General features: G+C 39.2%; 1 protein-coding gene and 1 pseudogene across 5 annotated transcripts in view; one reads left to right on the top strand and one right to left on the bottom strand.

The window, feature by feature from the left end:
* ASAP1 (ArfGAP with SH3 domain, ankyrin repeat and PH domain 1) overlaps positions 1–27,521 on the top strand; it is a 365,857-nt gene that overhangs the window by 308,672 nt on the left and 29,664 nt on the right. For all 5 annotated transcript variants that reach the window (XM_063079233.1, XM_063079232.1, XM_063079231.1 and 2 more), the window contains 9 exons: positions 555–718; positions 3,474–3,607; positions 5,436–5,527; positions 8,615–8,801; positions 9,043–9,128; positions 10,227–10,342; positions 10,508–10,575; positions 11,577–11,684; positions 13,670–13,898. In XM_063079233.1, the coding sequence (XP_062935303.1) occupies positions 555–718; positions 3,474–3,607; positions 5,436–5,527; positions 8,615–8,801; positions 9,043–9,128; positions 10,227–10,342; positions 10,508–10,575; positions 11,577–11,684; positions 13,670–13,898 (1,184 nt within the window). The remainder of the gene's footprint in view (positions 1–554; positions 719–3,473; positions 3,608–5,435; positions 5,528–8,614; positions 8,802–9,042; positions 9,129–10,226; positions 10,343–10,507; positions 10,576–11,576; positions 11,685–13,669; positions 13,899–27,521) is intronic.
* Positions 1,898–2,016, bottom strand: LOC134364264 (5S ribosomal RNA; annotated as a pseudogene).

Here is a 27,521-nt window from a genome sequence, read left to right as displayed (position 1 = left end):
TATATATATAACTAAATAGCTTGCATTTTTCATTTTATACTATAAATGTCATCATGTTTTCATGTTAATGTGCCTTATTTCATAAGCATGAATTTTTATGGCTACCAATGAAATATCCCTTCATTTTCACTTTTAAGTGTCCCCGCTGACGCGGCCTTCCGAAGAACAGATACCTCTTGCTAAACGCGTCCTATCTATTTCTCACCATTTCTCATCCTTGCATTGATTGGGTTGGTCCCTCGCTAAGCCCTGTGTATTCTGATATTCTCTTTGTTCCGTTCACATGGAAATGGAAGCACCTGTGTATTCACACAAATCCTCACTTACATTGATTTTTACTTCTCTCATTTTCTCCTGTGTGTTGCTTTTCATTTTTTAACTCTCTCTTTCCTTAAAGTATAATTTCATTTTTCTTTACTTTATTGCTGTTTTGGGAGGAGAGGGGGGATCTCTTTTGGAAGTTCTTGATGAAAATTAGATTTTTTGCAGTGGAGGGAGAAAACAATGGCCATATTCTAACAAAGGCCTCCTTTCTCTTGTATTTTTGACAACAGATGGATATCAGTATTGACGAATAGCAAAGAAGAGGCCCTAACCATGGCATTCCGTGGAGAGCAGAGCACAGGCGAGAACAGTTTGGAAGATCTGACAAAAGCCATTATTGAGGATGTCCAGCGGCTCCCTGGGAATGACGTCTGCTGCGATTGTGGCTCATCAGGTGTTTGCCCCCATATATTTGAATTGTCTTGTTAAACATTCTTTCTCTTCCTGTAGGCTATAAAATGAACTAGTGATTTAAAAGCTTTATCTCCTATGGACACTTGTAGATACACACTGTCGGGTTAGGGCCATTGTCAGACTCCTGCCATCATAGCCAGTTGTGTTATTAAAGCAATTCATAACTAAAGCCAAAACGTTTCATTATTTTAGTTATACTAAGTTTCCATTTGTATTGTCAGGGCTAGGGCTCAGACCCTTCAAACCCATTGTATAGACTGGGTCACAGACCCCTCACATGCCTGGCTGGGTCACCAGACCCTTCACATGCCAGGCTGGGTCACTGGATCCCTCACATGCAGGTCCATAAGCTAGGTAATTGGGAAAGATCCTGGGAGCCACTGGCAGACAACACGAGCTCAGTCTGCAGCAGCAGCAGCTTACAGTAGCGGTAGCAGCAGCAGCTTACAGCAGCTGCAGTGGCCTCTCAGGGCATCCTGGGGGCACTGGCAGCAACAGCCTCCAGCAGCTGTAGCAGCTCCCTGGGGGCATCCCAGGGGCGGAGGGCACTGTGGATTGGAATGGCTCGTCCTTTACACTTAACCCAGGACACCTGGGTGCACGTATGCAATTACATTACACAACAGCCAAGGAACACCTGGGTGCACGTGCATATTTACATCAAATGCTCAGCAAAATTCTGAACACCTGAGGGGCACTGATGATTTTCCTATATTTTCCCTACACACACCAACACATATTCCAAAAATGTATATTCCCACCACTGAGCTGCTCTTACCTACACTGTGTTCTCTACCTGGAAAGCTCCCATCTGTTTTCTTAAGTGGTCGCCTATCAAAATGCATCCTTTCCTGTAAGGCCCAGTTAAATAAGCAGATGGACATTATGGAGAGAGCAGGGGACATGGAGCCCATGTTTTGAATCACAAGTCTGCCACTTGCAGCTTGAGTGATCTAATGCCAAGTCCCTTCACTGTTATGAACTGCAGTTTCTTCATCCTAAAAATGGGATATGTTATGAGGACTTATTGAAATGGTATAAATGAAATCTACTGACATGTGGTACATAACTTTCCTTCTTTCCTGCTAATGAAGCCCTCCTTAACCACTAACCACATCCAAGTTACCTTCTCCCAAACTTCTATTTTCATCTTTTTTAAAGCCTGTAGCACCCAGTATTCCCAGGCAGTCTCCCATCCAAGTACTAACGATGCCCAACCCTGCTTGACTTACAAGATCAGACCAAATTGGGTGCTTTCAGGATGGTATGGCTGTAGACTCAAACTTCTGTTTTCAAATAGCACTACAAATGGTCATCAGAAAGTTCATGGAAAGAATCATATTATCTTTTAATTCCATTTTTCCACAAACTTTTTGAAGTACCCTCGTGTATTACCTAGGTGTTGACAATAGCTAACATTTGTTGAGTGCTTCCACTGTACTCAGGATTGTGCTAGGTGTTTTGTTTATATTATCTCATTGAATCCTCACAGAAGTTCTGTGAACAGGGTATTAATATTATCCTCTTTTTACAGATGAGGAAACTGGGACTCAGATGTTGAGTGACTTATGTAGGTTTACACAGCTAGTAGGGGTCAGAACGGGAATGTAAATCTAGTGTTCTTTTTTTTTTTTTTTTTTTTTTGTATTTTTCGTGACCAGCACTCAGCCAGTGAGTGCACCGGCCATTCCTATATAGGATCCGAACCCACGGCGGGAGCGTCGCTGCGCTCCCAGCGCGGCACTCTCCCAAGTGCACCACGGGCTCGGCCCTAAATCTAGTGTTCTTAAGCATCATGATGTACCTTCTTATTGTTTTACTTGTGAAACTGGACTTCTAGGCAAGATGCCATAAACACCTCAGAGAGGCGTCTCAGGTTTTGTACCATTTTCATGTACATGTGTGATAGTGACTCACACAGTGTGAGGAAATGGCAGAGGAGTCATAAATACTCAGGTATTAACCAGTCAGAAAGGAGTTTGACACAGAGCGAGAACTTTGAAGATTTTGGTAACATAGAAATAATTATTCCCACTGTTCTGGAGCCTTTGGAGGTTGTAGAAAAAAAGCCTTAGGTAACTGAAAGAAACATTTGGTGTTTAATAGTTATAGCTGTCTTATTAAAAAGAGGTGCTTATGGGCTGACCCCGTGGCTCACTCGGGAGAGTGCGGCGCTGGGAGCGCCAGGGCCGCGGGTTCAGATCCTATATAGGGATGGCTGGTGCGCTCACTGGCTGAGCGCGGTACAGGCGACACCAAGCCAAGGGTTCCGATCCCCTTACCAGTCACAAAAAAGCAAAAAAAAAAGGTGCTTATGGAGAATCTATAACCAAGAATGATGGGTTAATGCTAGTTGTAACTTGGAGGTTAATGATAGCTGCAGAATCCAGTCCCTTGTGAGCAGTACTTAATAGGCTTTCAGTCCGTCACTGTCAGAGATGATAGCGGCAGTGAGGGACCACCTCTCACCAGGCCTAAGGATGTTGCATAGGATCTCTTAGGAAAAACCATCCTTGGGTTTTCACAAGGGTGAAGTGTTTAATTTTGTCTTCAATTCAGTATCGAAGTGAAACTTTTATAATAGCTTCAAGGCTAAACTGCAAGCATCCATTTCTTCCAGTTAAGTCATTCTTTCATAATAATTCTTAACTGCTATTGTTTTAGCCTCCTCTGTAGTTGGCACACTAAAATTAGATCTCTTGTTTGTTTCATTGTCTTCAAAATCCTTTCCACAGAACCCACCTGGCTTTCAACCAATTTGGGTATTTTGACCTGTATAGAATGTTCTGGCATCCATAGAGAAATGGGAGTTCATATTTCTCGTATTCAGTCTTTGGAACTAGACAAATTAGGAACTTCTGAACTCTTGGTAAGTAGTGATCTGTACTTTGGAAGAAAATTTTAAGTTTACTGTAATACATTGCTTTGTTTCTGCTGAGAACAAAGTCTAATTCCTGAATTTTATGAATTTTCATAAATATTTAAATTGTAACTTTTTGTGTACTATTTCTATTTGCTGTTTGAAGAAATGGTGAATCATACATTTCTATAATTAGCCCAGTGAAACAGGATCTTTTCCTTGGGGATAGGCTTCTTCAAAGCTGCATTTTTCTTTAGGAATTAGTTTTTTATATGATTTGCTGTAATAGCCGTTAAACTCATATGTTTACATTACCCTAGTGACTTACAGTATTAAAAATAATAACTAAAGAGTTTCTCTCAATTTTATTTTTACCGTTTGTAAGTTTATAAACATACACATGAATTGGGAGTGGCCTGTTAATTACTGTTATAAAACTGGTTACTCCTTAACCCATAACTTCTTTGGATAGTAAGGGAAAAATTTATGAGGTTTCAGTGCTAAGCTTTATAATACAAAAAAGGGTTGTGAAAACTTAAACTTATTTTTCTTTAACCTCTGCCCTTCCCATCATGATTCACCCAAATTTGTAGCCCTCATCAGGTCCACATTAAATTGGTCCCTGTGATACATCAAAAAAAAGAAAGGCCCACTTGGCATCCCCCATATGGCCTTGTGGTCATAAGCCCTGTTTTGCTTAATTATAATCCTGGTGCACTGAGAGAGGGTCTTTGTACTAAGAGTGAAATTTTTTAAGGAAAACAGGATTCCTCAGACAGAATGCTCTCCCTTGAGTGTAACCTGAGTGAACCGAGAGCTCACCACAGGTAGAAGCCTACCTTATTACCAGCCTTGTCTGGAGAAAAATATCAAAAAGTCAAGGCAGTTAGTCACCCAGCTAGGAGCCTTTGCCATCTTAGCATCCATTAAGCAATGATGACCTGTCTTGTGTTGTATAAACCTTTTCATTCAGGAAGTAGGAAATTATCATGCTGATACTGAGCTTCCTAATTCACTTCAGGATTATAGAGAAAAGGGTCAGACCTAGTACCTGAAACACATTCTTTAGTACAGAAATGGTTTCACTCTGTCTCCTTGACTTGTATTGATGAAATCCAGTTTGGTGAGCAGAAATAGGAAAATCCAAATCCTGAATACATTCTGCGCAGTAAACGCTAGATTTTTTTCCCCTGAAGACCTGGTGCATGAATGTTTCTTAAACTTTTCATTGATCCCAAAATTACAGGAATGACTAAAGACCTTTTAGGGCATATTTTCTTGGAATGGTCTTGAACCCAGAAGCAAAATGCTTTCTGCATCTTCCTCTGCTCTTGCCTGTAGCTTCTTAATCTGTACCCAAATATAAAAGTAATCCTACGTTCTTTTCTGTCCACTAGGACTATATTTATTCAATATAAAAAGGAGACACGATGATGGTTGAAAAGCTATTGCTGCTCATTAAGAGTTTAACCTAGACTCACATAGGAGCCTGTGCTGTCTGATCTTAGATCATTTGTATGTGTCCAGGGCCAGATCCTATTATGTTTTACCATTTATCACGTTATATTGGTAGACATTGATTTTCTTGTCAATGGTCCCACTAGACTATGAGCATCTGTAGGAATGGAACATGGTTTTCTCATCTCCAGCGCTCAAGGTTCGGTGCCTGGCACATAGTAGATGTTCAGTAAATATTTGAACAGATGAACGGATGATTTGTATTCTGAGTCATATGAGGGAAGATACATATTCAAAAGTCTCAATAGCAAATAATAAGAAACTTTTAACTCAGAGTTTGAGTAAAAGTTTGCTCTGTTGTGTTTTATTTATGTTACAGCTGGCCAAGAATGTAGGAAACAATAGTTTTAATGATATTATGGAAGCAAATTTACCCAGCCCTTCACCAAAACCCACCCCTTCAAGTGACATGTAAGTATTTCTAATATACTGAATTTTTTAATTGTTTTACTGCCCTTCCAAAAACCTTCTTAGTAGGTACAGTATTTTTTTTTTTTCCCAGAGGAAACCCCATTATCAGGGAAAAACAGAGCAAAGAAAAATATTTTGAAATACATTTCTGGGTTACACAGGTTCTTTTCACCATTACCTTTCCCTGGGTAGTTGCAGCCGAGCACCCACTCTGTGGAGCATAGATCTTCATGAGGACAGTTATCTCTAAATCATGACATGTTGTGATAAATAAGAGACATGCAAAGACGATGGGAGATTCCTATCAGACTGGAAAAGATACAAATGCTTTACAACCAAATCAGGAAGACTATGGGGAAACAGACATTCTGTCTCATATGTTGCCAGTGAGAGTACAAAATGATACACTATGAAAAACAAATTAGCCATATTTACCAAAATTATGAATTTATTTACCCTTTGATTCAGTAATCCCACTTCTGGGAATTTATTCCTCTACTGTAATAGGAAAAAAATTAGGAACAAAGCAAGTGTCTGTCTGTAGGCATCTGATTAAATATTCTATGGTATAGCCACACAAGGGAACACTATGCAGATATAAAAGAGAATGAAGCTTCCTATGTTCTGATTTGAGATGATCTCCAGGGTTATTGTTAAATTTTTAAAAGCAAGATGCAGAGCACTGTACAAAATAGACTTCCTTTGGAGAAAAGGAAGGGGTTGTGGGGAGAAGGGAAAAGTACACATCCCTCTTTATCCAGAGTGACTGTCCAACTCAGGAATTGAATTTTAGCTAATTTGCTGATGAATCTCTCACTTTTTAACTCTTCACTACTCACTACCTGGAGTTAGAAACCAAACAGATTTCGATAGTAAAAAATACATAAGCATATATATTTATTTGAACTCGTGTTTGTTTGAAAAAACACTGGAAAATACATAGGAATTGAATAAAAGACCTTATTCAGGGTAAGAGCTGGCTTGAGACTTGTCAACAAACACTTTTGATATCATTTTCATTTTTGAGCCATGTGAATCTATTAATCTATTTAAAAATTTTTAAATTGAAATTACGTTTAAAAATTTTTAAGTGCTGTGGGTGAGTAAGAGGAAAGAGGTTAATTCCAGCTTAAGTGATCAGGGAAGGCTTTGTGAAGGAGGAGGCTGTGAAGTAGACTCCAGCCTAAATGTTTTGCCAGCCCCTCTTGGTTCTCATTCAGGCACCAAATTTGCAGAGTACTGAAATTTTTATGGGCCACATTCAGTGAACATGTTTTTTTTTTTTCCACTCTGAAATCACAAAATTAAGTCTCCCAGAAGGCCTCTAGGCAGTTGTCTTTTCTTAAATTCAGCAGATGCTTTCTGCATGCTTACTTATGCCTCATATTGTGTTAGATGCTGGGGAAACAGCAAACGAACTGCATATAAACCCTATCCTCAAGATATCTAGAGACTGGAAGGGAAGATAGACATTAGCCAAGAAATTAAACAGTTTATTATTTAGTCATAGTTGTGGTAAGTGTCACAGAAGAAAAGCTTGGGATGTGGGGGCATGGTTAACACCCTAATCTAATCTGGGGACAGTCTTGCTTGACAACAATGTTTAAGTATTATCCTATCACAGAAACTGCTTTGATGTCTTTTGAACACTAATGAGCACAAACTACACTGATAAATAAGGATTTTCAGAAGTTGATTTGATTATATAAAACTACCACGAACAAGTAAGATTTAACATTACTTTACCAACAAGATAACAGTAAGTGTTCAAGTACATACACAGTACATTCTTGCCCACACCAACATTTTTTAAATGTTTGCATGACCCGAACCTTGAAGGCATTGCTTTAGAATGAATTTTATAACAGCATGGATTTTTATTTCCTGTTTCTCACCTGGGAAGCAGCATCAGTACTGCCCCCTGTCAGCTCTGTGGCCTCATATAGTCATTTGGCCTCTGTAAGGCTTTCACCTGCAGAATGTTTGTGGTTCTCCAGAATCTCTAATGTAGTGGTTAAGGGCTTAGATTTTGGAGCCAGACTGCTGGAGTTCATATCCCAGCTCTGCCAGATTCTAAACTATGTGATCTTGGGCAAGTAACTTGAACTGTCTGTGCCTCGGTTTCCTCATCTGAAAAATGTATCCATCTCATAGGGTTGTGGTAAGGAATAAGGGACTGAAATAAAAAGTGCTTGGAGCAGCACTTGGTATGTAGAAAGTACTGTATAAGTGTTTACAATTATTATTATTCTCTTTTTTGGCCAGCTATCCAGAAGAATAAAATGAATCTTCTGTAACAGTTCACTCACTTACATATTCATTCAACAAATTCTTACTAAGTAAATTCTATGCTTCAGGCACTCTTTTAAGTGCTAAAGATACAGTAGCAAACAAAACAGAGTTTCTGTCCTGCTTGCAGTTTTGTTTGAGGAGAGGAAAACACAAAGGATAAAGTAAATAATATAATTTCTCACAGTTTAGGTGTTATGAAAAAAGTACAACAGGATGAGGTGTTGAAGTGTATGTAGAAGGGAAGGGTATTTTAGATAGGACAGTTAGATCGGAGAGCTAAAGGACATGAAGGACAAATCTTGGGGAGAGTGGACCAGGCATCTGGAACAGTAACATAGATGCCCTGGAGGTGGGACGGGCTTAGCATATTCGAGCTATAATTTTTAAATTATAATTTTTATAATTTTTCTTTACATACTTAAGTGTTTCTGAGTTTGACGTAGTAGATAGCAAATTTCTTATGCTATTGGTCAAGGTAGAAAAGAAATCTACGAACTACATGCCTGTTAATTTTGTTACTGTATTACTTGCATGTACTAGTAAATATGAGGGTCCTTCAAAAAGTTCGTGGAAAAAGAGAATTAAAAAAATAATACAAATCTTTCCATGAACTTTTTGAAGTACCCTTGTATATTAGTTTCTTCTTTCTATTTCTATTGGAAAACCTGGACCAAGGTTTCATTGGTATCTTAATTAAAATAATAATTCTCAAAGAGAAACATTTGTCAGAATAACTAAAACCTTTCTTAGTCCTTGGAAAATAAAGATTCTTTATTTTATTTTGTTCTGTTTTAGGACTGTACGGAAAGAATATATCACTGCAAAGTATGTAGATCATAGGTTTTCAAGAAAGACCTGTTCATCTTCATCAGCTAAACTGAATGAATTGCTTGAAGCCATCAAATCCAGGGATTTACTTGCACTAATTCAAGTCTATGCAGAGGGGGTAGAGCTAATGGAACCACTGCTGGAATCTGGACAGGTAAGGCCTCACTAAAGTCACAGGAAAAGAAGTAACGTGGAAAATCAATTTAAAAGACGAAATTTATTTTAACACCATATAATGAGACTCACACAATTGGGGGACCATGTCTAAAATCAAGAGAATTTGAGAGTGAAGAAGGATGCTCTTAATAATTACTTGGAGGCAACTGATGTAAATAAAGCTGCTTTAGTCAAATGGCATATGATCACCCTATCTATACTTATCCTCCCCTTTTTAGGAGCTTGGGGAAACAGCCCTTCATGTTGCAGTCCGAACTGCAGACCAGACATCTCTCCATTTGGTTGACTTCCTTGTACAAAACTGGTATCGTTTTTGTTTTCTCTGTTGAGTTCCCTGAGCATGCGTTATAAGTTAACACAAACCAGTTCTATCAGTGGTCTAGATCAGGAATCGGCAGCCTTTTTCTGTAACAAGCCAGATAATAAATATTTTAGGCTTTGCAGGCCATAAGGTCTCTGTCACGGCTATTCAACTCTGCCATTATGGTGTGAAAGCAGTCATGGACAATACATAAACAAGTGAGTGTGGCTGTGTTTCAATAAAACTTTATTTACAAAAACAGGCAGCCGGCTAGATATGGCCTATAGGCTATAGTTTGCCAGCCTCTATCCTCGATAAATGTAAAATCCTGTCTCTGTGTCCAAAAACTTACTGCATTAGGAGAGGTTGAAAGAAGATGACTTGACATCACAGGTCAACCAGATTTGTTAGTTTTCATTGCTCATAGGTTCAATATAAGACAGCAGTATGTGTGTCTGGATCAATAGCTAATTCAAATTCGTAACATACTGATAGTATAATACTGAACATAAGAGGTTTGCACTTGCTGGATTCTTTCTTGGGCATTTCTGTAAGCAAGAGATTACGAGGAGGAACTGGAGCTCTTCCAAAGGAGAATGTTCAAAATAGTGAGATTTGAACCCACAAAGGGAGAATGGTGTGTGTACACAAGCCAACTTGTATAAATGTCCAGGCCTCTTCCTTAGAGGCAGTGCAGCATAGTTGTTAAGAGCTTGGCTCCAGAGCCAGACTGCCTGTGCTCAAATCCCTGCTTCAATATCTTTATCTTGGTAATCTTGAAAGCAAGTACTTAAAATTGTGCCTTAGTTTTTTCATCTGTAAAACAAAGGTTATTAAAAATACCTACTACCTCTTAGGGTGGTTGTGAAGATTAAATGAGCTAATGCACGTAAAAGCTAAGAGACAGTATCTGTCTCATAGTAGGCTCTCAATAAATGCTGGCTGTTATTATCACGTTGCTTATAAATTTAGGTATAATGTTAGAAACATCATAATTTTCCCTGTTTATAGTAAGGTCTCAAATTTGACTTAGTTGTTAGCACAGAAATAAGTAAAGTTACAGAGTAAGTCATTTTTTCTAATAATATTGTAATTTTTCAGTGGGAACCTGGATAAGCAGACAGCCCTGGGAAATACAGTCCTACATTACTGTAGTATGTACAATAAACCTGAGTGTTTGAAGCTTCTTCTCAGGAGCAAGCCCACTGTGGATTTCGGTAAGACTGTGGCCAAGTGTCTCTTAGTGACCATAGTAAGACCATTTGTTTGGCTAGAACTGAGAGTTGTATGTTACATTGTAATTTGATTAACATTCTTTGCCTTTTTAAAATATATTAAGGCAATTAAGATAATTATGCAAGTTAACTTTTCCCCTATTTTAGTTAACCAGGCTGGAGAAACTGCCTTGGACATAGCAAAGAGATTAAAAGCTACACAGTGTGAAGATCTGGTAAGCAGAAATGGAACTGGGAGACTTATTAGACATCAGCTGTCTTAAAATGTCATTCTGAGAAAATGGAATTGGAGATAAAAGAAACAGATTCGTTTTTTGGACATTGGTTAAAGAAATTCAGACAAGCATTATGCTATGTTTGAAAAAGTGGTAAAATGATATATTTGTCATTCACATGTCTTTTGAGTGCAGTTATGAGATAGAAGCTGAAAGGTATTTGAGAGGTATTATTAACAGACAGGCTTGTGAATTGAGGTCATGCTTTTTATTTGCCAGACCGTTAGGCTTTCACTGCAGCTTAACAATAAAGAAGAATTATTTGGGAAGTCACTTCCAAAAATTGAACAAGTAAAGCTCAGAGTGTGATGGTTTTCAAAATGTTAAAAACACTGTTCTCCTAGCCCCTCTCCATCCTGTATGCACTCACCTTTTTGACCCCCACTAAGTTCTTATTAACTGTGGGCCTGTGCGTTAGCATGATTCTCTTAACCATGGGAAAGGACAAGATAGGAAAGAGAAGTTACATTCCCTTAAATTCCTGCTGAGTGCCGGGTTCCATGCCTGCCGTTTGTATTTTTTAATAATTAAAGAATCATTTGAGACAGTTATCTCTGCCCTCATTTTATGCATAAAAAAAGGAAACCACAGATTGAACTGGGACTGGGACTTTAAGGGCCTACCTCTTAGACCTCACAGACTTTGATTTTGCCTTCCAGCCAGGAATTTGCAATTTTGAGGCTCATTTTAATAGTATTAAGAGGCTTTTAATTTTGGAGAGAAGCCAAGTTATCAAAATAAAGAAGGCTTTGCCTGTAATTCTTTGCAGTTCCTCTTAAGCCTGTCATGTAGCAATCCAGCTTGTCTATTCAGAGTCTTGCCTACAGTACAGCAACTGATGATTTATTTCAAGCAGGAATAAGGTGGGATTTGCTTAGTGTTTGTTTAATATTGGGGTGTTTTGGTGTTTAAATTAAAGTGGTATACATTTGCCATTCCAGCTTTCCCAGGCTAAATCTGGAAAGTTTAATCCACATGTTCATGTAGAATATGAGTGGAATCTTCGACAGGAGGAGATGGATGAAAGTGACGATGATCTGGATGACAAAGTGAGTATGAATGATGCCCTTGAATTCCTCAGCACTTCTCCCAGTTTTTCTGCTCTGTATAGACAAGATCCATTTTTTGTGAGATAGGTTGTTTTTGGTATTTTGACCTGATGCACCAGGGCCATTTTCATTGCTCAGTCTTCGGTCCTTGTTAGGCACCACCAAACAACTGTATTAATCAGGAATCTCTAAAGAAACAGAACCAATAAGATACAAAGAGAGAGAGAGAAATTTATTTTAAGGAATTGGCTCACATGATTGTGGGGGGCTCGCAAGTCCAAAATCCACAGGGCAGGCCAGCAGGCTGGAAATCTCAGCAGAAGTTGATGTCACACTCTTGAAGTGAAAAGCAGTCTGGAAGCAGAATTCCTTCCTCTTCAGAGGACCTTGGTGTTTTCTCTTACGTTGTTAAACTGATTGGGTGAGGCCCACGCACACTATGGAGGGTAATCTCCTTTACTAAAAATCTACTGATGTAAATGGTAATCACATCTAAAAAAATACCTCTATAGCAATATCAGACTGGTGTTTGACCAAACACAGGGACACCATAGCCTAGCCAAGTTGACACATAAAATTAACTTCCAAAAGAGCTAATTAATAAATAATAATAATTGTCATTTATAAAGTACTTAAATATGAACTAGGCAGTGTTAAGCCTTTATGTTATCTCAGATCATCTTTACCAAAAGCCCATAAGGGGCAATGTTATTGTCGCCTTGACAGGAGAGAAAACATACACACAGAGAACTTAGCAACTTGTCTGAAGTCTCATAGCTAGTAAAGACAGTTTCAGGGATTAAACTCAGTTCTCTTTGACTCTCTCGTAGGTAGTTCTTAACTTCCTCTGAAAGTTCATTCATGTATTTATTCATCAGATATGTTTTGGGTGTTTCCTCTATGCTGGGCAGGATATAAGGAATGGCTACGCAAAGAGGTCCTAAAGGTATTCACCACTTCGAGGAAATAAATTGTAATACAGCGTGATAACTGTGATAACAAGAGTTTAGGAAAATTCCTGAGAACTATTCAGAGGATTAAGCAGCTGCTTAAGCCCTAGCATGCAGTGAAGACTTTGTATTAGCTTGCCAGGCAAAGAAGCGGGGAGGAATGCATTATTGCAGAGAGGGAGAACAGCATGTCCAAGGCAAGGGGTGACAAGAGAGCCCAAATGTCTGAAGGATGGTGACAGGCACCTTGTGTGAGCTGCGTTCACCTGGCTAGGTCGGGGGAGGCGGGCAGGAGGCCGCCCTGCAGAGTCACGGAGGCCAGATCAGGAAGGGCTTTGTGGGCCAGGTTTGGCCTTGTGGCTTTTATGCAAGCAGTCAGAAGCCAGCAGACGTTCACTGTCAGAAGAGCAAAGTTTCCTACCAGCTCTGGCTGCAGTGTGGGACTGGAGAAAAGAAACTAGAGTCAGAGGCCATTCAGGAGGCCAGTGCTGCAGTGGGATCTGGTGAGCGCCTACACTAGGAATGGCTTTAGGGACATTTCTGAGGTATCTCTGCAGGACCTGGCCACTCTAACTGAGACTGGCTTTTCTACTTGGGCAGTTAAGTAGGTGCTAATGCCATTATCACGAATGCAAACACCAGAGACCCCTCACAGGCAATTGAAGATAGTTTGGAATCCAAGAAGCTGGGGTTGGATTTACAGATCTGTGAATCAAAGTGTCCTGCACAAGGAAAGTATTTATTAAATAAAGGTTAGATCTAAGTGTGACCTTACACTGTGCTTCTGAATACTGCTGCTGATCCCTAACCAGTGTTTCACTAGTGTGATTGCTAATAGTGGCATGAGAAGTAGAGGTATAATGTCATGATCCTTTCTTCATACCATGTCATCTCCATGCAGCTCTCATCATAGCTGACCTCATAAAGCACAGAGAGCCACAGGAGCCCAGATCTGAGCCTGCCCTGCAGAGGTTCTCTATAAGCCTAAAAGGTGTTCCTGGATTATTATCTCACCCCCTGTTATTTCTCTGCCAGCCGAGCCCAATCAAGAAAGAGCGCTCTCCCAGACCTCAAAGCTTCTGCCACTCTTCCAGCATCTCCCCCCAGGACAAGTTGGCACTGCCAGGATTCAGCACTCCAAGGGACAAACAGCGGCTCTCCTACGGAGCCTTCACCAACCAGATCTTTGTCTCCACAAGCACAGACTCGCCAACTTCGCCAACCACAGAGGCTCCACCTCTGCCTCCTAGAAACACCGGCAAAGGTACGGACTTTGAGAAGGGCTCTGTGACTCCATCCTCAGAGCTGGTAGTCTGCCCAGTTTTGAGGTAAGAATTGCAAAGTACATTTGAGTGGCAAAGTATGAAATGTGTTGTCAGGGGCAGCTTGAAATAGGGACCTTGCCGTCTGCCAGGCACCAGTAGCAGGATAGGCAATGTTGTGCTCTTCATGCATTATCTTGTGTTAACCTCACAACAATCCTGTGAGGCATGTGCTTTTGTGCCCATTTTACAGAAGAGGAAACTAAGGCTCAAAGACATAGAGTGACTTGCCCAAGGTCGCACAGCCAGTAAGTGGTAGCGTTGAGATTCAATACAAGGTCTTTGGCTCCAGACCTGTGCTCTTTATAATGTGGGGTGGAATTTCAGTTATTCTTTGAGAAGTTACTTTTTCTACACTAAAATGCCTCTCTTTTGAAGATACTAGTAGTAATAGTGTTAGTTAATAGTTGTGAAGCACTTGCCGTCACACACGCCCTTCACACATTTGCCTTATGAGAGGCCTTTATAAAGCCAAGCACTACTCATTTAATGATCTCAGAATGAGGTAGATACTACTTTTATTGGCATCATGCAGACAAGGGGACTGTGGTTCAGAGATGCTGAGAAATTGATCCAGGTACTATATGACCATAGCCCATACTCCTATACTCTCTGATGAGGATTATTTTACTGTAAGACACTATCTGAGGAAGAGCCGTACTCAGAAGAGGGCTATTATGATATGTGTTGTCAAATCCTGCCTTTATAGGGCTGGCACGTTGGGCTAATGGTCTAGTGCCCTGTTCTTTAGCAAAGAAGTGCTTGTCCTGTATCTCATATCCACAGAGCATGCCCAGCTCAGAAAGCTAGTGTGTTCCCACCTGTACGGGGATAAGTCGAAGTACATAAATGCCAACATTGAAGGGTCACCACAGCCAGAAGAATAATTGAGAGGTACCCAGAGCTATAGCCTTGAGCTTGGTCTCTGCCAGTAAATCCAAATGCAGGATTCTCCTTATGTGCTCAGCTCATGCTCCCACAGGTTTCAAGGGCCTCTTGGTATACAATGCCATGCCTATTTGAATCACACTGGGGCTATTTTCTGAGAAATGTGAGCTTTATTCAAACGGTGTTTTTTCAGAGCTTATTCTCCATTGAAATAGTGTTATAAATGGGAGCTGTGTTCTTAGACCCCAAATGGCCTAATAGATCATAAAATATGGAGAAGAGTTAAAATAAGGCTTTGGAATGAACAGTTCTCATCAAAGATAACCAGTAGCCATAACAGTAATAGTGCACATAAGCCAAAGGTTTAACCCGTCAGTGTTTTCTTACCATTCCATACATTATACTAGAATGTACATTTTTATCAGCACCATGCTGTAACCAGCTGACCTAACCAGCTGCACTAGAACGTGCATTTTTAAATCACTTAACATATCAAGCTGCAGATCTGTATTGTAATAGTAACCATGTTGCTGCTTCTCTATAGGTAATAGTATTCCCTATCAAGGTAGTAATTTGATAAGAGCAGAGATTGTGTTTCTGCACCTTAAAGAGGACCATGAGAAACCTTTGGACTAAATAAAATAGTGGAATAAATTACTGAAGATTTCATATCTCCTAATTGTAATTACTGATGTACCAGTGATGACCTATCTAGTCAGGAAAGGCCTACACCTGTTCAGAGAGCATCCAGGTCATTAAGAATCTTGAATATGGTCTACAGGGGGCCAAGAAGCCCCCTCACCTCCCTTCACCCCCTTCTGTAATTTTATCTCAAGAGGACACAGAAACCCATAAAATAGACTATTTGACTCAATGCCAAGACTATCTTTTCTGCCTTGAATAAATTCTAAGTAGCTCATTACCAAAGACCCAGAAGTCAAAGACTAAATTTATTTAGTGATCCAGCTGCTGAAACAAGTCCTTAGAGACTTGGCCATAGCAACTGTGGTCAACTAAGGATAGACTGCTTACCCCACCCCCCAACCTCCCAAAAATGCCCATAATTGAAAATAGAAATTTCTCCCTACAAAATCAGAGTGTTCTTCCTGACCGTTCATAGCACGACATCACATCTGGAGATTTGGCCTGTCTGCTGGTGAGATGTAAGGAGCATCACCTTCTCATGACTTTTATAAGGGATTTGGAATGTGCCCTATATCCTGTAGCTAGTTCAGCTCACATGCCCTTTACATTTGGAAAACTGATAATGTTTAGAATGGAGTTCTCAGAAGACATTGTCAAAGATGAGCTGATGCTCTGTGTACAGAGATAATTCTCCTCTGTTTTGGAACCCCTACTTTTGTTCATTTCCTTTTGTTGAACTGATAGAACCATTTGCATGGAAACAAGGGTGTCTTGAGTCTGTCATTCGGGTTGCTCATTCTCCATGGCTAGTAAAGCAGAGGTCTCTATTTGCAGCAGAAGTCCTTTTCACAACTGAATTTAGGGGTCTGAGGAATGATGGCTTCTGGTGAGGCAGAAACAGACACTCATGATAAAGGCCCCACAAATAAGAGGAATACAAAGGGGAAGAGCAGAAAGAATTTTTCTGAATCTAGCTCAGGAATATTTTCCAGAAACTCCAGCTGCCTCATCAAAATTCAAGGGAGTTTGACCTAAATTACCATCAAGCAAAGCCCTCTTGTGCTTGAGCAAGGCTCCAGTCAGAGTCTCAGAACTCAGTGATTCAGAACCCCACATTCACCACCCTTAAGCCTCATACTGAAACATTTTGTTGCTTAACCCCTCTTCAGATGTGAGGTCCGGAGAGATTAAATCAAAGTTATAAAATTAACAAGTATGTGGAAGTTTCTCATTCATGATCAGTTTCACCACTCTGTTGTATGTTTATTAAAACTAGAAGTTCTTCGGGCTTACCAAGGTTAGCTTGTTTTTAATCTTTAAGTTAAAATAATATCATAGAACGTGGATTTTTTTAAAAGCTAGAAGGATGTTGAAAGATTAGCACAATCTGCAACCCATCGTTCAGATGAGGAAACCAGGTCCCAGAAACATTAAGGAACTTTCTTCAGGTCACATGGTGGCTGAAATGGAATAGAAAATTAAAATGGGCCTTAGTATTTGTCAGACCTGATCTTCTACTTGCTGCTTTTCCGTGTCCAGGAAGATGGTCCATCTCTGTCTTGCCTGCCTCATGGAATTGCCATCAGAATGCAATGAGACAGTATGTAGAGAAAGCATTTTGTAAATTGCAGAGCTTTGCACTGCTGTAAGAGACTTCTATTAGGATTGTTAGACTCTGTAGATGTTTCTAGAATATGGAAGAATGTGGTAGAAAACACAATGCCACAATACCCATCCCACAGAACAGGTATTTGAAAAGAGAATGTTTTTAAATAATTTTAAGCTATAGAACTATGGCTTTCTCCCATTGCAAAATTTCATACTTCCTATATAGCAATGACAAAAACCTATACCTGACATAGAGTCACTACCTCAGATGAAATTGTTGTGGATAATAAATGAGAAGTATATGAAGCATTTAGCTCAGCACCTGGCACATAGTGCTCCGTAGAGGATACCACTCCTGGCACTGATGCCACTCAACTTCTCAGCCTTTAAAAGAGAGTCCTTCAGGGAATAGGGACTAGAGTGAAGTCACCCAACTCTACTAAGTTAACAGGTGCTCTGAATAGCGAGACACAGCACTTGGTAGGCATCCTAACTCAAAGAAAGGATTTGTTAAGTAAATGAATGATAAATCCAATCTCAAGAAGCTTGTTTAACTTACTTAAAAGAACTAACTTGTCAAGCTTTTAGAAACACAAACAACTGATATCCTCATTATTTCATTCCCATCTATTCATGAAATCAGGCCCCTAGAATCAGGTATTATGCAGCCCCTCTGAGTAGCATATGAATACCTGTAAGTATTAATCCTACATTTCATACACATTTGCTATAATGTAGACTTCCTGTCTCCAACAGACTCTAACCTTGGGCTTATAAACTAGCAGATTATCTACATAAAAGCAGCACAGTACCTGGCATACCGAGGGCCTCAATAGATGCTTGTTGAAGGTTCAGTGCCACAGAATATGTCAAACCAGATGCTTCAGTTTAGGTGAAGACACTAAATACCCTCATTAAGCAAAGAATATAGTTCAAGACTAGCATAAATCTGTGTCAAGCTAGACCATGGCTACCTGGGCAGCTGTGAACTCCTGTGAATCCTTTCAGATTTTACTTTCTCCTCTTTTAAGAAGACCTCTTTCCCTTGTCCCACAAAAGAGACTGTGGTTCCTTTCCATAAGGCCAATCCTGCCCCTGTACTTGTACCATCACAAAATTTAGCCGATCTTGCAGAGTTTCAGGGTCTTCAACAGAAAAATAAGGACTGGTCACTGCTTAGAGAAAATGAAATAATGCCTATGAAATGACTAGCATACAGTGAGCACTTAAATGTGAATTTGTTTGATCCTACTGCATGTGTGCAGTTCAACAAATATTGTAGGCACTAGGAACATTGAGAAGAGTAGAGAAGTAGCTCTTGCTCACACACAGCTGGTACTCCAGGAGAGAAAACAGTGAAATGTGCCATTGGATCCAGTAGGGGGTGCTGCTGGCAGATTTGAAGAGGGTCGGGGAAGTCTTCCATTTTCCCCCCCAGTTACGAGACAGAATTCAAGGATTCAGGCTTTGAATGAGCTGTCTACATCCCAGGCACAAAGGGTACGTGCTCATCAGTGCTTGTTGAATGAATAAACAACAACAGAAATAATCAGTGAAAGTGAGTCCTAGAAATAGGTGGCCAGAGTAGGGACGGGTGCACTCAAAAAAACAAAACCAGACGTCCTGGGGGGTGTATAATAGTTGACTTGCTGAAAATCTTTTTATAAAAGGTTTGCAGCAGTTATGCCCAAATAAAGAGTGGAAAGGAAGAAGACCCTCTGCACACAATGGTGGCCTGCCATCATCATGAAAGTGCACTCCTGAATGATTCAGACTCACTGGGGAAATATTTTCCTATCAGCAGCATTATTCATATATTGATGACTTTACAGTTTCCTGGTTTGTTCTGGGGTTTTTGTTGTTTTTAATCTCATGGGAAGAAAGCCATTTGAGTGGCTCGATATTAAAACTCTCCATAGGCTGTCATCCTTGATCCATGTTGGATTTGTGTTTTGGGGTTTTTTTTTTTGTTTGATTTGGTGGGGGGCGGGGAGCTTTTTATCAGTTTTCCCTAGTCCTTTTTAAGCATTGCACATGAATCACCTAGTGCTGGGCGAGAGCATTGTCTGTGATTTTTGGCCACTGACTCAGGCTCTCTAGATAAGTTGCCTGACTGCCAGGGTGTGAAAAGGCAAGCAGAGGAAATTCTTTTTGTGCTTCTTGAGTTTGAGGGTATATAATTGTTAAAGTACCAGCCCTAAGCCCCTTGAATCCTGGTACTTTTCTCTTAATTTTCAGTGTCATAGAAGGAGATTGAATGACAAACTAATAGCTAATGCTGTTTTCTGTGTGGAAATCAGCCGAGAGCAGTAGAGCACTGTGTCATACACAGGCACCACCCTGCCTTGTTGGAGCCCTGGTTGGCTCTGCTGCTGACTTGCTGCACTGTCCCAGCACATTCCCCTCCACCTCGCCATGCCTGTTTCCCCATCTGAACGTGAAGATGATAATAGCACCTTACTTCTACACACAGAATCTTTATATAAATACACAATATTGTATCTTTAGCTACTTTTAAAAATAATTAACATAAACATTTCACTGTGAAAACCACTGGATCAGTTAGATAGGAGGAATAAATCGAAGAGATCAATGTACAACATGGTGACTACAGTTGATAATAATGTATTATATTCTCTTTTTTAAATTTATTTTTTTAACTTGACACATCATAATTGTACATATTTATGAGGTACAGTGTGATATTTCAATGCATGAGGTTAATGTGTAATGATCAAATCAGGGTAATTAGCATATCCATCACCTCAGGTCTTTATCATTTCTTTGTGTTGGTGACATTCAAAATTCTCTCTTCTAGCTGTTTGAAAAACTACAATAAATTATAGTTTACTGTAGTTACTCTGCAATGCTGTGGATTACTGGAACTTATTCTTCCTATCTAGCTGTAATTTTCTATCCCTTAACCATCCTCTCCCCAACCTTCCTTCCCCATCTACACTTCCCAGCTTCCAGTAACCACTATTCTACTCTGTATACTAGCTTCCACATATGAGTGAGAACATGCAGTATTTATATTTTTGTGCCTAACTTATTTATTTATTCATATGTTGATGCACTTTTAGGTTGATTCTATATCTTGCCTATTGTGAATAGTGCTGCAATAGACATGGGAGTGCAGATACTTCTTCTTATACAGATTTCCTTTTCTTTAGATATATAACCAGTAGTGGGATTGCTGGATCATATGGTAGTTCTGTTTTTAGCTTTTTGAGGAACCTCCATACTGTTTTCCATAATGGCTGTGCTAATTTACATTTCCAGCAATAGTGTATAAGAGTTCCTTTTTCTCTTCATCTTCCTCAGCATTTGTTATTTTTTGTCTCTTTGGTAGTTGCCATTCTGACTAGGGTGAGATGATAAATCATTGTTTTGATTTGCATTTCCTGATTATTAGTGATGTTGAACATTTTTTCATATACCTGTTGGCCATTGTATGTCTTCTTTTGAGAAATGTCTTTCAGATCCTTTGCCCATTTTTTATCTGGGGATTTTTTTACTGTTGTTTTGTTTGAGTTTCCTTACGTATTAATCCCTTGTTGGATGAATAGTTTACAAATATTTTCTCCCGTTTTTCAGGTGTCTTCGCCCTGTTGATTGTTTCCTTTGCTCTGTGGAGACTTTTTAGTTCAATATAGTCCCATTTGTCTGTCTTTGCTTTTGTTGCCTGTGCTTTTGAGATCTTAACCATAAGATCTTTCCCCAGACGACTGTCCTAAAGTATTTCCCTTGTGTTGTTGTCTAGCAAGTTTATAGTTTCAGGTCTTATATTTAAGTCTTTAGTCCATTTTTAGTTGAGTTTTGTATATGATGAGAGATAGGTGTCTAGTTTTATTCTTCTGGATATGGATATTCAGTTTTCTCAGCACCGTTTACTGAAGAGACTGTCCTTTCCCCAATATATGTTCTCAGCACCTTTGTTGAAAATTAGTTGGCTGTATATATGTGGGTTTATTTCTGGGTTCTCTATTCTGTTCCATTGGTCTTTGTGTCTGTGTTTATGCCGGTACCATGCTGTTTTAGTTACTATAGCTTTGTGGTATATTTTGAAGTCGGGTAGTGTGATGTCTCCAGCTTTGTTCTTTTTGCTCAGGATGACTTTGGCTATTTGGGGTCTTGTGTGGTTCTACGAATTTTAGGATTGTTTCTTCTGTTTCTGTGAAGAATATCATTGGTATTTTGATAGGAATTGCATTGAATCTGTACATTGCTTTGTGTAGTATGGCCACTTTCAGAATGTTGATTCTTTTAATCTGTGAACATGGGATGTCTTTCTATTTTTTTGTGTCCTCTTTAGTTTTTTTCACCAGCATTTTATAGTTTTCATTGTAATTAATGATCTTTCACCTCATTAGTTAAATTTATTCCTCAGTATTTTGTGTGTTTTTTGGAAGTGAATAGGGTTGCTTTCTTGATTTATTTTTCAGCTAGTTCATTATTTTGGTGTATAGAATTGCTACTAATTTTTATATGTTGGTTTTGTAGCCTGCAACTTTACTGAATTTCTTGATAAGTTCTAAGAGTGTTTTGGTGGATTCTCTAGGGTTTTCTACAGGTGAGATTATGTCACGTGCAAACAGGGACAATTTGATTTCGTCCTTTCCAGTTTGGTTGCCTTTTCTTTCTTTCTCTTGCCTAATTGCCCTGGCCAAGATTTCCAGTACTATGTTAAATAAGAGTGGTAAAAGTGGGCATGTTTATTCCAGTTCTTAGAGTAAAAGCTTTCAATGTTTCCCATTTAGTATGATGTTAGTTGTGCACTTATCATATATGGCCTTTCTTGTATTGAGGTATGTTCCTTCTATACCTAACTTTTTGAGAGTTTTTATCATGAAGGAATGTTTAATTTTATCAAACACTTTTTCTGCTTCAGTTAAGTTGATCGTATGGTTTTTGTCCTTCATTCTGTTGATGTGATATATCACGTTTATTGATTTAGATATGTTGAAGCATCCTTGCATCCCTGGGCCAAATCCCACTTGATCATGGTAAAATCTTTTTGTTTACTGTTAAATTTGGCTTGCTAGTATTTTGTTGAGGATTTTTACATCTACATTCATCAGGATATTGGCATGTAGTTTTTCTTTTTTCTTGCATCTTTGTCTGGTTTTGGTGTCAGGGTAATATTGGCCTCATAGAATGAGTTTGGAAGAATTCCCTTCCCTTTAATTTTTTGTAATAATTTGAGAAGAGTTGGTGTTAGTTTAAAGGTTTGGTAGAATTCACCAGTGAAGTCCTCTGGTACTGGGCTTTTCTTTGAGAGACTGTCTATTAGTAATTCAATCTGTTTACTCATTATTGGTCTGGTCAGATTTTCTATTTGTTCCTGGTTCAATCTTGATAGGTTGTATGTGTCCAGGAATTTATCCATTTCCTCTAGGTTTTCTAATTTGTTGGCATGTTGTTTATTATAGTCTCTCATGATCCTTTATATATCTGTGGTACCAATTGTAATTTTATTTGTGATTTTATTTATTTGTATCTTCTCTTTTTTTTTTTCTTAGTCTAGCTAGTGGTTTGTCTGTTTTGTTTATCTTTTCAAAAAACTAACTTTTTGTTTCAGTGATCTTTAGGGATTTGTTGTTGTTGTTTTTCTTTTTAGCTTCAATTTTCTTTATTTCTGCTGGGATCTTTGGATCTTCACTATTTCTTTCCTTCTGCTAATGTTGGGTATGGTTTGTCCTTTCTTTTCTAGTCCCTTAAGGTGAATCATTAGGTTGTTTATTTGAATGATGTTTTCTTGAAAATTACTGAGAGTAGATTTTAAGTGTTCTCACCACAAAAAAATGTATGTGAGATAATGCATCTGTTAATTAGCTCAACTTAGCCATTCCATAATGTTTACATATTTCAAAACATGTTGTACACTATAAGTATATACAATTTTTATTTGTCAATTAAAACATAAAAAAAGAAAAGAAAACCATTAGAATATGAAAACAAAATTTTTACTTGTATTGTCCAGAGTTGTCGAGCTATGACTTTTGTCATTACCCCTTCTATCTAGCACTTTAGAACATATAAATTTTACTTCTACTGACAAGTTTTTCAAAACTGTCAAGATAATTTTCTAAACCACCTTTTAAGTCTTGTTTTTTCTCTGAAGTTTCAAAGATGTACTTTTATATGGTCTCCCAGTGTGGGAGACCTCTGGGTTTTCTGCTTTACTGAAGACCACATATACATCAAAAAACAATCCTCTTGACTTACACCGTGAATTATTTCCACACACGTGTACTGAGTACCCAGCATGTGCCAGGCACTGGCACTGGGAGATGTGAAGGCAATACAGATCATGCCCTGTGGAATTATACAGTCTGGGAAGGAAGGGAAATTATAGCTCTAATGCAAGGTAGAGAATATCTAGTGCCACTAAACTTTCTGGAAGTTCAAGAGATAGAAGCAGTTGCTCCTGGGAAAAGAGGATGGGTTAGAGAAGGGTCCTGGATGAGGTTTCATTCGAGCTGACTCTTAAAAGATGAGTAGGTAGAGGTAAAGAGGAAACTCAGTTATGTCTCTGAATGTTCTAGCCAGAAGGGATGTGATGCCATTCAGAGGAAGAGAAGCAGGCTATTGTCAAGGCTGAGCCCAGCCTTGAGTCAGACAGAGCCAGGATCTGCCTGGACTTAGCCACTCAGTTACCGTGACTGGCCACATTTCTGAACTGTCTGAGACTTGGATCTTTTTACTCTTAAAATATATAATAATGACAGCGATAATAACAATATTTTACAAGAAAAGTTCTAGATACTGTGTATAAAACTACTAAGTTTTAGGTCAGGCACATAATACTCCATAAATGGTAGCTCTAGAAAATGCAGGAAGAGGAGGAGGAGATTTGAAAAGCATGCTGATTGTAATTATAGGAATGGGTTTTTTAAAATATATATATTTAGGTGTAGGTGAATGATTTTCCAGAAGGACAAGTTTTCTGAGCTAAGTGGAAAGGTTTCCTTGTTGTTAAAGATAGAGTCCTATTTGATCAGATTTTCTCAGACTACCTCTGTAGTCTAAGACTATATTGTTTTCCCATAAGAGGATTTTGGTTATCTGGAAGAATGTCATTTCTAGGGAAGGTCTCCAGCGATGGCTGCCACCTTTTGAGAAACTAAATGGTTGGGCCCAGAAATGTGGAACAAGGACTTTGGCCTGAAAGCTGCCTGTGGGCCTGCCAGGGTGAGCACAGTAGCTTCTGAGATACACAGTGTCTTTGTGTGGGTGCGCTTCCTGAGCCCTGGCCGCATGCTAGACACACTTCTGAGGTGGAGACCTCAGTTAGAGGCATCCCCAAGGCTGAAGACGTTGAGATGCTTGTGGCAGCACAGCTCGGGCAGGTTCAGTGGGGACCACTTGCATTGAAGGCATTGCAGAATGTCCAAATGGAGTGACCAGGACGCCATTGGAGACATGAGAAGAGACCCAGGCAGTGGCACAGTCAGGATCAGGGCCGGGGAGGCCATCTGCACAGGAAAGACTGGTATTGCCAAGGGAGAGCAGTGAAGAGCAGAAATTGGAGGATGCCTTTAGAGAACATGGCAGGGGGGAGAAGGAAGAGGAGCCACGGAGCAGGAAATGCCTTGAGGACAGGTCCATATCTGGAGCACAGCACTGGCACACAAAAGAGGACTCAGGTGAGTCTCCAGAATGAAATGTGGGGTGAATAAAAGGCACCAGTGGGTGTCCACAAAACAGTTTTCAAGGACTTTATCTGATAACGGCTTAATGTAAAAGTGAATGTGTGGCTTTGCTTCTCACCCTGCGGAACACTAGACCTCTTGTACACCTCTGAGAGCAGGGGACACTTTTTCATGGTGAAAAACACTGTCTTGGATGACTCAGCCTATCTGAATGTGACAGCTGATGTTAAACTAACATGTAAAAACCCTCAGGAAGAGTGAGATACACTGTCTCCTCTTAGACCTTCGAATTATTTAAGTAACCTCAAAGTTATGCACAGCAGCTTTGGAAGACTAGACCCATATTTTTAAGAAGAAATAGAAGATAATTTGACATAGTGGCCAATATTAGTGTCAAATGAGATTTGGGGTGTTTTCTTCTTTCTTCCTCACCCTGACAGTTAAGGAAGAGTTAAGGCTGTCTGAATCACTTCTGTATCTCCTCCACCACTATTTATCTTGCCTCCCCACCCTTTTCTGTTAGGTTTTATGCTGTGTTCTCTCTTCTTTTATTTCAGCTTTTTTTATCCTGCCAGAATTGCTTCTTTCCTGAATGAGTCAGTACTCAGATTTATTTTGCATATGACATCTCCTTCAGTGCTTTGGTACATAATTTCACAAGTCTTCTGAACTCTTTTAAGTCATTAAAAAAAATTGTCAGCTTTCAGGGGTCTAATATAGCATTTTTCAACCTTTTTAAACTCATGCCCTGCCAACCAACATTTTGTAGCATCTTCCTTTCAACAAAATAATAGGTTTGTTTTCCAGATATGAAATTATTTTATGGTATTATCCATTCATTTTCAAACTTAATTCTGTTCCTACCTGCTATTCTCCCCGCCTCCCCCAACAGACACACACCTATTTTTTGATCAGTTGCCCTCAATGAGATATACTCTCCTCCTTAAGAATCACTGGCCTTAGGAAGATAGTAGAGGTTTATTCATCCATTTTTTCAATAAATATTTACTATATACCAGTCCAGAGAAAAGTCAGGCCATAATAGAACCTGCAGTCTGATGGGAGAGTCAGTAAATAAGTAAACAACATGTAAATAATTAGAGATTATAGTCAGTGATAGGAAGGAAGTCACACAGAAGTATAATGGCCTGTGAAGGAATAATCCCTTCGTTTTTGAAATGATGATTCAGGAGGCTGGCTTTTGCTTGGTTTGTGGTTACAGGATGACTCTTTGATCTGATTACTCCTAAAATCACCTATACATACAACTTTGCTCAGAGATGTAGTTCTATTAGCAGTTGTCTTTGGTAATTTTTGTTTCCAAACAGGATTTGGAATCTGAACGACTTTTCAAATGCACTGCATCAGAAAGTCCCTAGATGGCAATAAAGATGAAATTGCTAGAGAATCTCATCGTCTATTATCTATTATCCATTTATTTCCAAAAGGAAAGTTACATTTCCTGATACTGAGCATTTGTCATTGTTTTCCTCTTGTGCCAAGCATAGGAAATACTGCCCTGGCTTTCAGGAACCAGCAGCATCCTTTGATAGCATGAGCACGTTGCCAGTCCCAGACACCTGAGTGTCTCAGCTTCACCTCTCATGGCTGTGTAACCTTGATCACGCCAAGCCTGTGCTTTCTTGACTGTAAAATGGGGACAATAATACCTTACCCACATACTCCACAGGTTTGTTATGAAACATAAACGCATTTAGAAAACTACAAAGCATTGTTCAGATGCAAGGCCATAACAGCAATCACTTTATTGTTACAAAAATAAAACAGTTTCTGATACCATAATTAGGCATTGATTTGTGGTAACCATAAGGCTTCCGTCATGTTTCACACCAGTAGGACACAGTAACTTATATAGCTATAGCCATTTAATCCTAAAGCAGTTTATAATTTTACTGAGATTAACAGTGTTTACTTCCAAAATTAGACTATCTTTGAGAAATAATGGTTTAAATGAATGTTGGTACAGACCTGTAACTGATAATAGGAAATATCAAAGCTTACTTTAGCAAGAAAGGAGGCCAGCAGTAATTAAGCTTTTCTTTTAATACACAGAATGTAAAAAGCTCTTCTGGAGCCTTTCTGGATCACCAGGTGTCTACTATACTGTGTTAAACATTTGGTGTGGCAGGGCCCGTGGCTCACTCAGGAGAGTGTGGTGCTGATAACACCAAGGCCACAGGTTCGGATCCCATATAGGGATGGCCAGTTAGCTCACTGGGTGAGTGTGGTGCTGACACCAAATCAAGGGTTAAGATCCCCTTACTGGTCATCTTTTAAAAAAAATTTTTTTAATATAAAAAGAAAAAAAAAATTTGGTGTGGCAGTATTCTTAGCTTTTTGTTAGTTTGTTGCCCCCCGTCCCCCAATGTTTGCAGAAGCAGTAGTCCACGAACACAATTAGACCATACACCCAGTGTTTGTCAAAGTCCCTAGCATATTGTGCCTGATGCACACCAGCTACTTCAGTGTCACGTTGAATAAACAAAACTAAGAACATATACAATACTCCAACAACAGCTTTTTAAAGACAGACCTCATTTTTTAAAACATTATTTCAAAAAAGTCAACTTTTGCAGTAATTTTTTTTGTGCATTTGTGGAATATTAATGTCATTACTGCTATCCTGTCTTTACCTCCGGAGAAAGTTGAGTCTTTTTTTTTTTTTTTTTAAGTCTATAGAAATCAATATCTAATTTATATAATTATTATTCAGACATCCACTATGTAATAGGTGGTTTGTGATTTTTA

The sequence above is a fragment of the Cynocephalus volans genome, chromosome 15 (genome assembly GCF_027409185.1).
Source record: "Cynocephalus volans isolate mCynVol1 chromosome 15, mCynVol1.pri, whole genome shotgun sequence".
In the NCBI taxonomy this organism is placed as follows: domain Eukaryota; kingdom Metazoa; phylum Chordata; class Mammalia; order Dermoptera; family Cynocephalidae; genus Cynocephalus; species Cynocephalus volans.
This window is presented reverse-complemented; position numbering and strand designations above follow the sequence as displayed.